The sequence below is a fragment of the Equus asinus genome, chromosome 24 (assembly GCF_041296235.1).
Source record: "Equus asinus isolate D_3611 breed Donkey chromosome 24, EquAss-T2T_v2, whole genome shotgun sequence".
Classification (NCBI taxonomy): Eukaryota; Metazoa; Chordata; class Mammalia; order Perissodactyla; family Equidae; genus Equus; species Equus asinus.
The window spans coordinates 59,769,362-59,785,459 of record NC_091813.1 but is presented as its reverse complement, the minus strand read 5'-3'; the positions used below and the strand labels follow the sequence as shown (position 1 = coordinate 59,785,459).

Sequence of the window (16,098 nt, the reverse complement as noted above, 5' to 3'; positions counted from 1 at the left end):
CCCCACATGCTGTCTAGTATCCTTGTTTTCCAGAGAAAAGTCTGGGTGTGCATCAGGCTCATTGGTAAACTAATTAATTTCCAATTCTATTTAAACAAGCCTTAAAAAAATGTTATACAGCTTAGAAAGAGTATCTAATAGTTCTAACTTATCTTAAGCCGAATACTATTTAATTCTGGCTTTGTATTTTCTTTCCTTAACCACTGTGACATGCTATGATGGCAGGTTTCAAGTGTGTGGTGCTCACTTTGTAATCCAGCACATACTAAATGTTCAATAAATAGCTGTTGAGTGAATGAATGAATTTATGCTGTTTTAATTAGGGCTAAGTTTAATTTCAATTGTTCCCCATATTTTCCCCCAACCAGAACTTTCTTTTCACTTGTCAGCTTTTTAAAAGTATGGTCTAAAAAACTCCATGAAAGTACAAAGAGAAACTTATGCTTTTGAATTCAAGCCCTAACTTCACATTCTTGAAGTTTTGACTATCTAAGGTTAGATCATGCTACATGAAGAAAATGGAAAGCTCTTGATCTTACTGTTGGAGGCGCTTCAAGATGTCTCCTGCTTTTAGACAAATGAAAGATTATGAGTCCCATTCTATAGTGAATGCGACTGAATCACAGACTAAATGATTTGTCTAAATGATACAGCAGAGTATTAATTATAAATCAAATCCACCTGCCCCCTATTGTGGGCTTTCTCTAGCTATAGCCCAAACTCAAGAAAATCTAGACGCTAAAAAGGCAATTAGAAAGATGTTCTTCTCCTGCAATGAAGCTTATAAAGTTTCCAGCTCATCTTGCTTAAGTCACCTTTTATTATTTTCTTTGCTAAATCATGAACAAATGCAGGATTCAAGTGGGATTCAGTTGGAGACTCAGCAGTGAACTATTGTTATCAGATGTTTGAAGCAAAACAAGGAGGAGGAAAATCCCATTGTAGATATTTTATCAGCATTATTTGCATGGCATCCTTTTTCTAAAATGCTTTTCCACAGGAAAAAAAAAAATCCTAGTGTAAAGTAAAAAAAAAATCCTACTCCTGTAAAGAAGAAAAAATTGCATATGCTAATGAGAAATCTCAGATTGTGACTTGTTAATAAAGAAACTGAATTCAAATTCACAGCTTCTTATATTTTTGTGTAGACCTTAAATCCTCAGGGAAGAAGGAAACACTTGTCTAAAGGAGGTAGACCTTTTCTAGTCAAGGATCACAGTAATCATTAATACTGCAGAATTAATTTGAAATTCAGTCAGTGAAACCTCCGATGCTCTAAATTAGTTAGGTGTGTAGGCCCCTAGTATATAACAAACACTTGAAAACGCCATACAAACAGCAAAGCACAGAAGTGGAACAGTGGTGAGCTTCCACCCCTTGAGGCAAGGGTACCACCCTATCTTAACAAGTGATATTTGATATAAGCATTAGAAGCCTGCCATTATCCCTTTTAATAGTTCTTAAATAATAATATGGAAACTAGAGCTTACATCAGATAGGATCTCAGACGTATTACTTCATTTTGGTGGGAATATGGAGAAACAGCTCAGAACTGCATTATATTGGCATGGTGATAAAAAGATCTGTAATTACCCCTCACCTTTTTTAAACCATTAAAACACCAGGAGCAAACTTTTACTATTTTCAATTTAAGTGAACTCATTTCCCCTACATTCTGTGCACATTAAAACGTGTCATCTCTATCGTGATAACTTAAAATAATGTTTTGCAGCTCAGATTACATACAATTCAATCTAATTCCTGTCTTGATTCTTTTTCCCCTCGTCTTTTCTCCTGTGTACAGTATTGGAATCTGTGCATCCGATAGCATATGGCCTGCTGTTGCAAACATTAATAAGATCTATCATTTACGAACAGTTACTTACACTTTGTTTAATCTCTAATGGAAAGGATTTCTCTAAATATTTACACCAGAACAGTTGTCAGAATGAATCCTGCAAAATTGCTGGCAAACTCCCAGGAGCTGGGGGCTGGCGTGGAGGGGAGGGGAGATTCCTGGTCCCTGGTCGTATAATTTTAAGCAGTCCTAGAATTTCAGGGAGCTGCTTGCTAGAACATGAAAGGTTTGTATTAACAAAAAGGTACTTCAGTGTGCAGACCAATTCAAGTAAAGTATCTGAACAGCCACTTTCGTTTATTGCTCTTGTAAAAATGACTCCCCATTTGCTTCAGGTTTAAAGTAAAGGGATTATTTAGGTTTCAGAGACCCAGTAAATAAATTGTGTATGAGGAAAGAAACTTGTACAAGAAGTGTGAAGAAACACCAAACTTATTCTCTGCAATAGCCCTCGAGGCACTTAATATATAGAAATGACTTACTCGCATGAGTTGCTGAGTGAGAGTCAGCATGCAAGAGTTAGTTAGACAGGAGAGAATTGAAATCTGCCAAGATAAATGCCAAGATAAATGCAGCAGTGTGTTATAAATTAACTAGGCTGTCTGTGTGTTTGCTTTTTCTTTAGAAGATTCTAAAATTAAGACTCTTGAACTCATCTTAGTAGTGGTTTAGAATTTGGGGAGTGGATGAGGAGGTGAGTTTGGGCTAGGAAGGGAGGAGAAAATATCCTGCACTGGAAAATCTTGGCAATTTTCATTTGAAATGTGTTCCTATCTGATGAATGACAGCACTTCTGCTCCACAGCCTATGAATTAAGCCGTTTGGTTAAAAACTGTTACACAAAGGTTTCTGGGATTGTAAGCTCTCCATTTATAGTATGGGTAATATATTAAGTTCAAAGGCCAACAGTTTATAATGAATTCCTGGCGTGTCAGTGATATGTCCACATGGCTGCTGAAGATGGTAGCAGTAGCCTGAAATAGTTTGGAGATCTTCCTGGAGCTCTCCCTTATTCTGTTAGAAATTAAACTTTGAGGTGTGAGCACATAATGCTCACAAGTCTGAAAACACACATGAATCAGGGCTGGGTCCTAGAGGCTCCGTGCTGGGTGGAATGGCACATACTATTGATTGTACTAGGGCCAAGTATGCATTGACATGATCCTGCAAGCCTAGTTGGCTTCCAAGGGAATCCCACTGATCTATGTTAAAAGCTTGGATCTACATCAAGCTCTGGACAGAGCTGGAAAGGTGGGTGGATGTCCTATAAATGTGCTATAGGAAAGAGAGACTGCCTCTTCTAAATTATATTAGTTTTTGTAGAGGGGGCTAAGAGTTACCATCTTGACAATGGCATGAAATGAGTGGGTAAATTGAGGCCAAAGGGGCTAAGGTACCATCTTTGGACTTTATTTCTTGCTACCAAACAGTAGTGAGGGGCCTTTCAGACTTATATCAATAAATTGGTCATAAATTGGAAAACAAGACTGAATTCTGTAAGAAACAAATATTCAGCTGCTCACTACGTGCTCATTTAGTTTGTGGTCAAGCAGCATTTGCCTATATCTTTTGTATTTCATGGCATAAATTAATGCCATCAAAAGGTAGTGATACAAGTAAACACAGGTCACAGTTTTGCTGTTAAGTTTCCAAAAATTAAGATTCTCCTATTCTTGGATTACTCATGGTCAAATGAAAGACTGAGGAAAAGTAAATATATAGTTCCATCAAATTGGTCATATCGAGAGCAGGTTATTATAACTCTCAGATGTGCACAGCACACGAGGTCGGGGTTTATTTGCTAAATGTTACCTGGAGAGTGCCAGTTGCCAGAGGAGGCTGGCCAGAAAAAGAATCTGCCTGCCTGCCTGCCTGCCTCTCGGTGGATTTAAAATAAGCAGTATCACCCATCCACATGTTTAAACAAAGAGAGCTAGTAGTCTAAGGTCACAGGAGTATTGAAATCTGCCGAAGTCATCTGAATCATAATGTGAAATCACATTAAGGACAGTGATCAATGAGAATTTTGTGTCTTTGTTCCATTAAAGAGCCATCACATGAGGTGACAGTGTACCCTTCCTGGGTATTTGAGGCAATGCCAATAATTTCAAAGACAAACTTTCACTTAGATTATTAAAGTCCAGATATATTTGTGCTACTTGAATATTTTCCTAGAGAAAGATTAAACAATCTTCTAATTTCTAGCATATTGAAAGTTTAACAATCGAGGACCACTTAGTTATTGATAATGTCTACTTAGCTACTTAACAGCACCATATTTCTAAATAGTATTGTTTTCATCCTGAAATCGTAAGTTTGCTCTTGGCCATTTCCTAACTCGAGAGGTTTTAGAACTCTTTTTTTCCTGGGGTAATGTACTACTATTTTCTTCTTTCCAAATGTACTTCAGTAATATTATATCTAAATTGACCTTAGGATATTTACAAGGATCCCTTCCCTTTCCATCCTGATCAGACACTTCTCTTACAAAGACTCAGACTAAATTCCTTGGGTTCTTTTTATCTGCTCAGGAGGGAGGAGCAGACCTTGCAATGATGCCAGCAGGAGCTCTGTGCGTGCATCTGCACTTAAGCAGGCAGATGAGGTGGTTTATAAGATGATAGTGACGTGAACTGTGCACATATACCGGCGGCATATTTCCATCTCTTGCAGGCTTAGGGTGAATAACCTATTGAGGAAAAAAAAATGGGTGGAAAAGTATTGTTTTCTGGTGGATTTCCTGCTCTCTGTAACTCATGATCGCTCCCAACCCTTAGGGACAAGTAACGAGGTCTGACCGTGGAGCAATGGCTCAAGCGTGCTGGGATGACCCTCCTCCCAAGGAGCCTGGCTTTCCTCAGTCTAATTACTTTTGGCAATTGTAGTTATTGGGATTTGGCCTAGTGACTCACTGGAACCCTGATTCTCCCAAGGAGCCCCCTTAACAAGCAGAATGAAGTCTGACAGGAAGTCCGCACTTCCACTTCACTTTTACACGGAGCTTCCCTGGCTTATGACAAGGTTTGAAAATCCTTCACGAACTAGAACATAATAATAAACAAGATTTAATGAAGATAGCCACCCAAAGAAGAGCACATTAGGAGAGAAGTAAAAACAGTAAGCTCACGAATAAACAACCTACCGCAAACCTTAACCCATTAAGATAGAGTTAAAACTATGCTATTTATAGTAGTTTTACTGATCACCAGTAGTCACTCTAGTTAGTCAGGAATTGTAGAAACTATAAAAGAAAGAGATGTTTACTTCTTGTTAGGCAGTTTTCTAATCATCACGTTTTTCCTAAAAACAAAGAGGACTCTAGGGCATGTTACCAAGCATCTGGTAAGCCGTGAAAACAGTTGTGTATTATTAAGTAGCTTTGAAAAAAATTTGTGGTATAGCTGATATCCCATCTTCTACAGTTATCCTGTTTCCTCCCTCCCTCACCCACGGTATACACTCAGCCCTGACTGCCTCTGTTCTGGCAAGCAGTATCTGTCACAGTCACTATCTTGTCCTACTGTGGACACTTTGCTCTCTTTTTCTTAGACCCTTTGGCAGTAACAACTCTACATCAGATGGTCTTGTTTGCACTAGTCAGCACCACAAGTTTAACAATACTTTATTGATAAACAATATGGGGCTATTGCTTTATATTTTAAACTACTATCTGTTCAAATGACATATAGCTCATCCTTATCACAGTCCACACAAGTCTATTTTGTCTGTCTAACTCTCATGAAATTGGCATTGTTTTCAACAGGTGCTCAGCCATAACAGGCATTCTTCAATCAAGGCTCCAACAGTAGTTCTCAGTCTTGCTACAAGTTAGAATTACCAGGACTACTTTTGAAAATACAGATGTCCAGGCCCCATTCCCAGAGACAGTTTCATTTGGTTTAGGGTGGAGTCTGGCACTGGTTTGCTTTTAAAGATCGCCAGGTGATTCTCATTTGAACTCAGGGTTGAAAATCACTCTACCAAGATCCATAAAGCAAAACTTTGGAGTGGAGGTTACTGTTAATGCTCATGGTAAAAGTAGCATAAATAACAAATTTTATGAAGCACCCTAAAGATAACTTTTCTGGATAACAAAAGCCAGCCAGGGAAATATCTATTGCGGTTATAAACTATGCAAAAAAGATTTTGATATTTGACTGCAAAATTATAGACTGTGCTCACATCCTCATGTCTAAATTAATCTTCCCTTGGATATGCACAGTGGAGATGGGAAGATTAATCTTAGAGTATTTCATGCAAACTGTGCTATTCTGTGGCTTCTAATGAAAAAAGAATCAGCCAATTTTATGTTTAAAAACCATCAATAGGGCAGATTTAAGGAAAGAGAGGATAAAGGATAGAGAAGACAAAGAGATGTGGGGGAGAGTACTAAAATCCCGACAGTCGAGGTGGTGTGAAGAGGTCAAGGCGGGACGTGGGCTTTGGAATCACATCTGGGCTGGAAGCCCAGGTCCACCACCTCATTTTTGAGTGATCTCGGGCAACTTATGTGGGACTGTTGGCACCTTCCTTACAGGGTGGGTGTGAGGACTAAATGAGAGAATCTTTACAAAAGCCTCAAATACAGAGTCTGGCACTCATAGATAATTAAAACATGGCAGTCATTTAAATAATAATCATTATCACAATACTCACTGTAACAAACAAATATAAATGTATATTAAAATAAAATGTATGTGAATAGAACAGTGGCTCTGAGAATTCCGAAGCTGTAGTTTACCAGGAGGCATTTACACCGACTTTGGCGTAACATTTTACCTCTTATTGGCAAAATGTGACTGATACCTCCTCTCCTTATATGACAGCCTTTGTCAAGATGACTGTGTTCATATCTGTGAGATCCCTTTGGATGAGAGGAGAACATAACAATGAGAAACCAGCTACTCTTTTTCTGACCAACTTATCAAGCATATGTTAAGAAAACAGTGTTCTAAAGTAAGCAGCTCACAAATTCTGTTATTTTATATTGTGTGGTGGTGGTTTGTATTATGTGGTTATAAAATGGGGGCTGCTTTACCACTTACTCTCAGGAATGTGCTTTGTATTGGGGTATAATTATGAATATGCTTACCAGCTAGTTTTCTGAGGACAATTTTTGGGAGTGAATATAGTGCATTGCATTATCGTGTATTCATTTTAGAAAGATGTTTTAAGGTAACTAAATCTAATCCCACGCCCATTGCCAAGAACTCAGAAACGAACAAGGGAGAGAATAGACACACTAGAAAACATAACTTGCTTCTGATACAGAAAGCCCAAATTGAACAGGAGTAGAGAGAGAGGGCACGGGTCCTGGTTGTTACTGAGGCCAGAAAATGACTCAGTGGGGATGTTGTAGATGCAAGCCACACACCGTGTAGATGGCCTGGGTTCCTTCACGTTTCATCCCTTCCTGGGATTCTCTTATCATAAGAGAGCAGTTTACAGGGAAATCTGCTTGAAAGTAGAATGCCACTGTTCTGAGTAGATGCTAGGTCCAAATGGAACCACATAAAAGAAACAGGTTTACAGCTTAAGGAAACTTATCTTTCATTGCCATAAAGTTTTTCAAGTGTCCTATGATCTGTGGCAAAGTCATATAGTCCCACAGGTGATGAGACTTCCAAGTAGGAGCTTCAGGTGGAAGATGTAGCAACGTGAACCTTCAGCTCACGGCATCAGTTACTATTCTCTTATATAATATGGAGAGTATTATAAAAATGAAAAACAACAGTTGCGAATGATATATTTGACTCTTTAAAATAGATAAAATACCTTAATGTAATGCTCGGATTTTGATATTACCGGTAAATCTCAATGTCAGCACTACAAACACTGTCGATATCAATAAACAAGGCACCACTAGGTTTTACCTCATGCATTCAATTATCCCCTTTATGTGAGTGACTCTAAAATACTTATCTTCAGCCCCTGACACTCTCTGAAACTTTGATTCTGACTTACTAAATGTCCTGCCGGCCCTCCAAATAAAGATAGCTCAAAAGAAAAATGTTTCCTACCAAATCAGCTTCTCCCACTTTCTTGCCTTTTTGTTTATTTCCATCATTTTTCCAGTCACCCAGACCTGGGTCCTTACATTCCAAAGTTTAATGCCAAATACAGCCCTCCTCCTCTTTTCCCTTCATATCCAATTAGTTGGCAAGACCTATTGATTTAATCATTTATCAGCGGTGTGTACTCTCTTGCTCAATCAGTCACTGTCACAGCACAGGGCCTTATTACCTTAAAGCTGGGCTATTGTAATTACCACTTCCAGCCCAGCACAGGCAGCTTCTGAAAGCCTGTCATGGTAGGAGAGCTCTGAAGCATCTCTCCAACTGGCATTCCAAACCAGATCCCTGTGCCTCTAAGCCCAAGGACATGCTGGACCTGCTGTTGACTGAGTATGCTGATCAATGCTATGACACTGGTTTTCAGGCACTAGAAATTGTGAGTGAGGGGAATATCATCATTAATTTATTCTCTACTTTGATAAATTACTTATTAGTTAATCTTTATTTGATGAATTTACTTACAATAAATGAATCCTTATATTTGTTTGCATTCTTAATTGTTATCCACTATACTTTGTTGAATAATATGACTAAGTTTAGAAGGACTCCCTAGTCATGATTTATGTTCACATACCAAAAGATTAAAAATTGAAGAGACTATAGCAATCACTTAGATCTATAGTTTTGAGCAACCACCTCATTTCACTTATGAGGCACTGCAGCCTAGTGGGTAAAGGGACCTTCCTGGGTTATCCAGATTTTAGCAGCAGTGCAGGATGGAGAATCCAGGTCTTTTACTTCTCAGTCTAATTTTCCCAGCGTGCATGAGAGAGTCTCCCTCAATGGCTTCTTAGGTCTCAGTCTCTACCATAAACTTATGATACTTGCTATTCATCAAATTCTTAAAGGTCAGATGGAACCCTAATAAGGTAGTGTTTTGAAGACTGGATTAGATTCTTACGTAAAGCATAAAGATAGTTGAAAGCTACCAAATACATATTTAATTGGGCAATAATATTCTTTAGTACCATAGAGTTTTCTCTAAAAAACTTCTAGAAGAGCTTTAGTGACAGCAGATGGTAACTAGGTCCCTTGCCAAGATTGCAACTAAAGCAGAAATGCTCTTATCAGATAAGAAGCACCTGCAACCATATTTTTTTAAGTGAAATTTAGAAATTATCAAACTTCACATGCGAAAATAATTCAGGTATTTTGCTTAAAAGTTTCATGTTGTTGAAACACCTTTGGAGCAGAAAATGGGATTTCTTAGCACTCAATGGCACTTAGATGGTAAGTATTCTCAGCACCCCCACAATCCTTGAGAATGGAACATTCCATTCCTTTCAGTATTGCTGGATGAGCACTTTAATGAGAATGCTGGTAATATTCCTAAATGGAAAGATCTGATTAGTGGAATTAAATAGAAAAAGTGAGCAGCATGGTTTACAGATGTATATTTTATACTTTATATATTGCGTTAAGGTATAATTGCAAAGAATTTCGAACTTACTGTGTTGTCCAACAGACGGTAAATATGAAGATAATCCAATCATTTTAAACCTCACAATCAAAAAAGCAATTCACATTTTTCCTTGAAATCAAAAGCAAGGCAAAAAAATCTATATAATTTATGACGCAACACTTTTTCAAATGATCACTCTCAAAAGAATGCAAGCATACAATGCACTGTTAGGAGAAGAAATAGTCTTAACCAAGTAAAACATAATTTCAACACACTGTCTTGCATGATCCTTACCATGCTCTCAAAACTGAATGATGTTTTCCTAATGGCAACCAAAGTTGATTCTTACATTTCATGAAATATAATACCCACTCTGATGGCATTTCAAGAATTCACTACTTGGAAAAGGATTTTTGGGGGGTGGGGTGGGTGAATAGTGAGGAAGTGGAAAGAGAGGTTAGAACAATGTGCAAATGGGACATTTGGATAGAGACAGAGGAAAGATGGTTTGGTAAATGACTACATGTAGAATAGTTTTATTTTTTGATAGTTCATTCTTATGATTGCAGAGGGATCATTTCATCTTAACTCTACATAGGGTACGGAGAACTCTCCATAGTATTTTATCAATACTAAATAGGATTTAAAAGAACTATTGCATTTTTTAAAACGATTAACCATTTAGCTAGAAAATGCTTTGGATATTTAGTAGCAATCTGCAGATCTGTGTGCAGATTCAAATAGTCTAAAAGGATCAGATGACCAATAAATTTGGTTTGTAGTAATGTGGCAAGGGTTTCCCCATAATAACTTGAAAATCAAATTTAACTACATGTTGTAATTTCCATTCATCGCCTTCTGGGGACTCAATTTGTAGATTATTAAATGCCAGGAAAATATTTAATGGAAAAATGATTTAGCAAAACTTATCTACTTACACGCTGAAATACTGTTCAGATTTCATGCTTAAAGGAATATTGAAATGGTGACATTAAACCACTGTCACACTCTTATATTCTCAATTACTTTACATACAATAACTTGGGACTAAAGAGAAAATATTTTAAAATTATCATTCTTAATGTTCTTAGTAAAATCCTTCTATTGAAGTAATAAAGAATTAAAATAGTATAAAAAGGGACATTTTAGAAACAACTCTGATAGAGTAGTGAAAATTAAATTAGAAGTCAAAAAAATAAATGTATTTTCTTGCATTTTGATATTACCACTACTGCCTAAGACTTTGAATTTGTGGCTTTGCTTCATACAGATATCATGATATGTTGCAGAATATACTTTCTCCAGCAAATTTTACTCATGTCTCCATCTGGAAAACACTGTTTCTCTCAAAAACAAGGTAGACTGGCGACAAAAGTAGACGGGTTTGTAGCCAATATCCAAACCATACTTTCATTCAAAATTAATATTACAAAGTGCATAGTAGAATGAAAGATTTTCCTCTCTTAAAGGTAACTTGTCATTTTCCAGGATTAGCAATATACTCACCTAAACTCTCAAAGAATGGCTCAACATGTGAAATAATGTCATGCTCTGAGCAATGACCAGTAGATCTCAATAAACCACTTTTGATTTTATTATGATCAAAATTATTTTCCTTGTATTCTTACTCCTGTATTTCAGACATCTTCATGAAAGACTTTAGTTTTTTTTTTTAAAGATTTTTAAAGATTGAGCTAACAACTATTGCTAATTTTCTTCATCTTTTTTTTTTCTTTTTTCTTTTCCCCAAAGCCCCCCAGTACATAGCAGTATATTCCAGTTGTGAGTGCTTCTGGTTGTGCTATGTGGGACGCTGCCTCAGCATGGCGTGGTGAGAGGTGCCACATCCACACCCAGGATCCAAACCAGTGAAACCCTGGGCCAAAGTGGAGCGCGTGAACTTAACCACTCGGCCACGGGCCGGCCCCCAGACTTTAAATAGTTTTATAGATTTTGCAATAGGTGCTTTGTAATTATTATGTGTACAATGACTTCTCAAACTTTCATTTTTTTGGAATCGAAACAATTAAAACCCAATTAATAGATGGCATCAAATAAAAAGGATACTCCACTGGCATGCGATGTTTCTAACAATAGTCTTCTGGCATAATATGATCCTGCAATGTCTTTGGAATAATCAAATAATGTTATATTTAGCAAGCTTCACTATTACCATTAGGTATTTAATTCTTTGACATTGGTCACTTATGTATAATACATATAAATATCAGTTCAAAAATTTCCAGTCAACTAGAGCAGCTTATTCTCGAAATATATTGAATAAGTGATGGTCTGGAGACCATCAGGTATAATATTTAACACACCTGGCATCTTCTCTATGACACAGATCAGCATATATTATAAATAGCAGGAGACGAGTTCCACTTACTAGCTGTATGGCGTTATATAGATTACTTAGTCTCTCTTTCTCAGGTTCTTTTTCTGTAAAATGGGTATATTAATACCTGCTTCTCTACTTCAAGTGGCTTTTTAAGGCCCCAAGTGAATAATTCAAGTGAACATCAGTGCAATAGTAAGGTATTGTGGTTCCTATTATTATGTCAAATATGACCTTTAATTTTATTAGCACATAACCTGGAATCCAGAAGCTGATAGTACCAAGTTGCAACGTCTGAGATGAAAATGAGTTAAAAACTGTGCTCGGCCTTCTTGATTTAGCATCTGGTACTTAAAGCTAAGGCTTACCTCTGAAAACATTGCTGGCTGGGGATTTCTGAATAAGGATTGCCTTTCATTTTTATCTTGAATTCAGTTTAGTTATCTCTAGGAGCTGTATATGAATCCAAATAGGTAAGAAAGTTATTGTGCATTTATTCACCTATAACTCAATAGAAAGTTTTTAAGGCCCAAAACTCCTGTTTAAAATCTTTCTTTTACAAGAGGAAACAAGATCACTAGTTTGCAACAAAGCAGAGACAAATGGTATAAGCGTTGTTGCAAGGAAACAGGAGAACACTGATAGGGCTTTATCTACTATAGCTGAGGATTGGCCATGGTTCCTTACACTTGACAAGATTTAACACTGCAAATAAATATCTTTTTTGACAGAAACATTCAAGAGACCACTTAAAAAACTTTGAACAATAGTTCTTACACCTTAATTTTCTCTCTTTCATATTGTTAGCTGTGATTTTAAAAGTTTAGGAAAGCAAAGCTACTTCACTACGTACGGACCAGAGGGATACTCTTAAATATTCACTTTAGTTGTCTCTTGAAGGAAAAATAGGAAAGACCGCCTCTTTCTAATATTCTTTTGACTACTACCTTATTTTTCATTTTAAAAACCTTTTCTGAGTCCCTATTAGAGAAAGGGGTTTTTTATACATTTCTTTCAGAGATTTCCAAAGAAACAAGCACATGCAAATGCAATTTGACCTTGAATTTAGGGACCTTTAACGAAGATCTCTCCTCACCATTTAACCCTTCCCCATTCTCCAAAAACCGTCCTGCACCTGCCAAGAGAGTCTCGTCTGTCTCCTCGGAGGACGCAAGGGGTCGCCCCTCTCCCAGGATTTCATCAGCAAACCCAGCCGCAAAGGCAGATTCAAGTGCGAAGCAGCAGGGAGCAGCCACTGCAACAGGAGCTCTCTCCCAGCCCCACTCCCACAGAATAATTGGAATTTCAACCCAATTCCACCGACTCCTTTTCTTATTCCTGGCTACACAACCAGAGGGCGCCTTTGACTTGGCCTTGAGACTCGTAAGGCAGGTCGAAAAGCAGTTCGCCTTTTGACTCGGCGATTCCTCTCTAGCCCCAGCCTGGAGGTGCACCATCCCGCTGCTCCCCGCAGCCTCGGGGACAGGGTCCCCGGGCGGCTTCCCGAACCGTTATCCTCGCTGGGGGAGATGGGAACGAACGGATAGCCAGCTTTCTTTCCAGTGTCTTCCTTCGGAAACAGAGTCCCCAAAACTGCAATCGGAGACACCACTAACACTGAAGTTCAGGACCCGCCCCAGCTCCTGGCCCGGGGGTCGTCCGTGGGGTGAAGGAGGGAATGGGTTGTGGCCGCCGAGTGGGCACAGGCTGGAAGAGCGATGGAAAGCAGGAGGCTGCGCTTGTTCTTGGCATCCCTTTCCTCACCGACCTGTGGCTCAATTTCCCCGCCAGACCCTGCAAGGAGAGGAGGCGGAGACCACCAGGCGCGAGGGCAAGGCTCGAGCCGGGGGCCGCTCCTTCTGTAAGGCGGCCGCACGACTTGAGTGAAAGTGTGGGTGGAGTTCCGAAGAATACAAACCATTCAGAGGCCAAGAATAATAAATCGGACGCCCTGACATGTTTAGCTTGGGTCCTCCTGCCCCCTGCTACGCGATCCCAGAAGCAGTGAGGCCGGCCGGAGCCCCTGGCGCTCCGGCCCAGCCATGTTTTTTAAAGGTAATTTTCAGGAGAATCAAACCTTGTCTGCCCCAGGCGAGCGGCACAAAGGGAGCTTTCAGGGGACCCTTCCGTCCAGGGGCAGGGCAGAGACGAACAGCGGCGGGGAAGCGATCGCTAAATCTCCATCTCACACAAACCTATGCTGTGTCCTCTACGCGGCAACCTGCCTGCCCCGAGGGGCCTCGCGGCAGGCGCTCCGAATGGGCTCGGTGCACATGACCGGGCGCTGCCAACCGTCCTCTGCTCCCCCGCCGGGGAGCTCCGAGGGGCCAAGACAACAGCATCGCTCGCTACGACCTGCGAGCTCCGCGGAGGTTTCTCCCTCCCTGTCCCCACCAGCGTCCCCTCCACTGGAGCCAGGGTCGAGCCCGGCTCTGCTCTTTGCGAGGGAACTCCCCAGGCCGGCAGAGACCCCAGCGCGCCGCCGGGCTGCCCTGGAGCAGGAGAGGTGGCCTTCTCGTGTCTGTTCCCTCTTCTCTGGAAGACGCCGCCTTTCAGACAGACCCACCCGGGTTGAGGGTGCTCTGGGGGTGTCCGTTTAATCCCAGCCAGGACTCTGTCTCAAGAAACCTTCACAAGCCAGCCTTCCAAGTACCAGGAGTCAGGATAAGGGGCAGCGAGGAGGCGAGCGCGAGTCTTTAGGGGGAACCCCACCCTCAGTATGGGTCTGCCCCAGGGGACACACTTGAAAGGGCCTGAGATGGTAAAAGCGCTCACGCGTGACAGGCAAGATTGTAACTGGAAACCCGGCACCTCCGGCTCCCAGCGGCGGGGCTCGGCAGTCAGACCCCGGGAGTGGGACCGCGAGCGGCTCCGCAAGCGCGCAGGCACGCGAACCTTGAGCGCCTCGCGCGCCCCTCTACTCCGGCCGCGCGTGGCTGGGGGAGCACCGCGCAGGCCCCGGCTCGCTGGTCCCCGGCTGGCGGGCCAGCTCTTCCGCACCCGAGCGCAGCCGGGTCTCCCCACGCGAGCCGGCCATGCGAGGTGAGCGGGCGCCGCGACCGCGCCTACCCAGGCGTTGACTCGGTGGTCGGGGCATGCCGCGGGCCAGGCGTCCGGGATGCCTGGGGCGCGAGGCCCCCGTCTGCGTCTCGGAAGGCAAGCGCAGATCCCGAGAGCTGGTCTAACCAAGGACGGAACTTCTCCGCGAACCTTAAGTTACGAGGGGGCGGGAGCCACCTTAGCGTCGGGGCCGCGCGACTCTGGCACCGGCAAGGATGCCGGGGAAGAAAGCGGCGCGGGGTGGAAGGCGTGAAGGACACCGTCCACACCGGAGCCCACACTGTTACCTCTTGTCGGAGGCGTGGGGTGCAAGGCTGGGGGACCGCTGCCGCTGGGAGCGGACTCAGGACAGGCACAGCGACCCGACAGGTGAACGCGGCGGGAGGAAGCAAACGCGTAAAAACCCCTGCACTTACTTCTTCGCTGGCGCCTTCCCCGCGAGGCGTTTTGGCTGCCGATGTATTCCATAAAGTTCAAAATGATAAAAAACCAAGAAATCAGTCGCAAGTGCATAGTAACCCAGTAATGTTTCCTTTCCTTTTCTCCTTTTGCTTGTGATTAATTATATTGAATGTTTCAGAAATATATGGAGGTGTAAGGCGTGTAGAGAGAGAGCAAGAGAGAGAACCCAAGCAGCGGACAACTTCTCCACTCAGATCCGATAGACAGGCGTGCTGGGATGGCAAACGAAGCGGGTCGGGTGGAGAGGGAAACCAACTATTGTACTTTCAAATTGTCCAAGCCCTGAACCGCGGCAGCTCCGCAGGGGTGGCTGTCAACGCCGCGAGCGAGGGTTCCGGGAGCAGCGCGCGGCCTCGCCGGGGCGGCCGCAGGTAGCATGGTGCGCGGCGGCGGCGGCCGCGGGCGGGATCCGGGCGGGCGGCGGCGGCGACGGCCCCTGGGGCTCAGAGGTGGCGGCGGCTGCGGCGGCAACGGCGGGGGCCCGGGGAGCGCAGGGGAGCGGGCGCCGTGGGCGCCGCGGCCATGGCCAAGGGGCGGAGGAGAGACCCCGAGCTGCTTCTGCCGTTCGCGAGCAGGAGCCGCTCCAGTGTTGGGTTGGGCTCTCAGGAGCACCCCAGAGGGGAGGAGGGAGGGAGGGAGAGAGGGAGGGAAGGACCAGCGAGGGAGGGGAGAGGGGGTATGGCTGCGGGGGGCGGGGGGAGCTCGGGGGCGGGGAAGGAAACTGCTGGAGCAACAACCCTGAGCGACCTCAATAACTTTCAATTTCAAGAGGGAAAGAGGGAGCTGGAAAAGTACAGGCGTTACGATTTGGCAGAGGGACGGGAAGAGGCGCCTAAGGGGTCCCGGGTCTGCAGCGGAGCATCTCTGGACACTGCAAAGAAGGCGGGAGAACATGAGCCGGGGA

At 42.5% G+C, this 16,098-nt stretch overlaps 1 protein-coding gene across 3 annotated transcripts in view; it reads right to left on the bottom strand.

Moving 5' to 3' along the window:
* RSPO3 (R-spondin 3) overlaps positions 1–15,802 on the bottom strand; it is a 91,068-nt gene extending 75,266 nt beyond the window's left edge. For 2 of the 3 annotated variants that reach the window (XM_070496359.1, XM_070496358.1), the window contains exon 1: positions 12,808–13,285. In XM_070496359.1, coding sequence (XP_070352460.1) covers positions 12,808–13,129 — 322 coding nt within the window. In that variant the 5' untranslated portion in view covers positions 13,130–13,285. Of the gene's footprint in view, positions 1–12,807; positions 13,286–15,148 lie in introns of those variants that run through there. The other variant, XM_014853320.3, reaches the window with a different exon arrangement.
* Between the last annotated feature and the right edge of the window lie 296 nt (positions 15,803–16,098).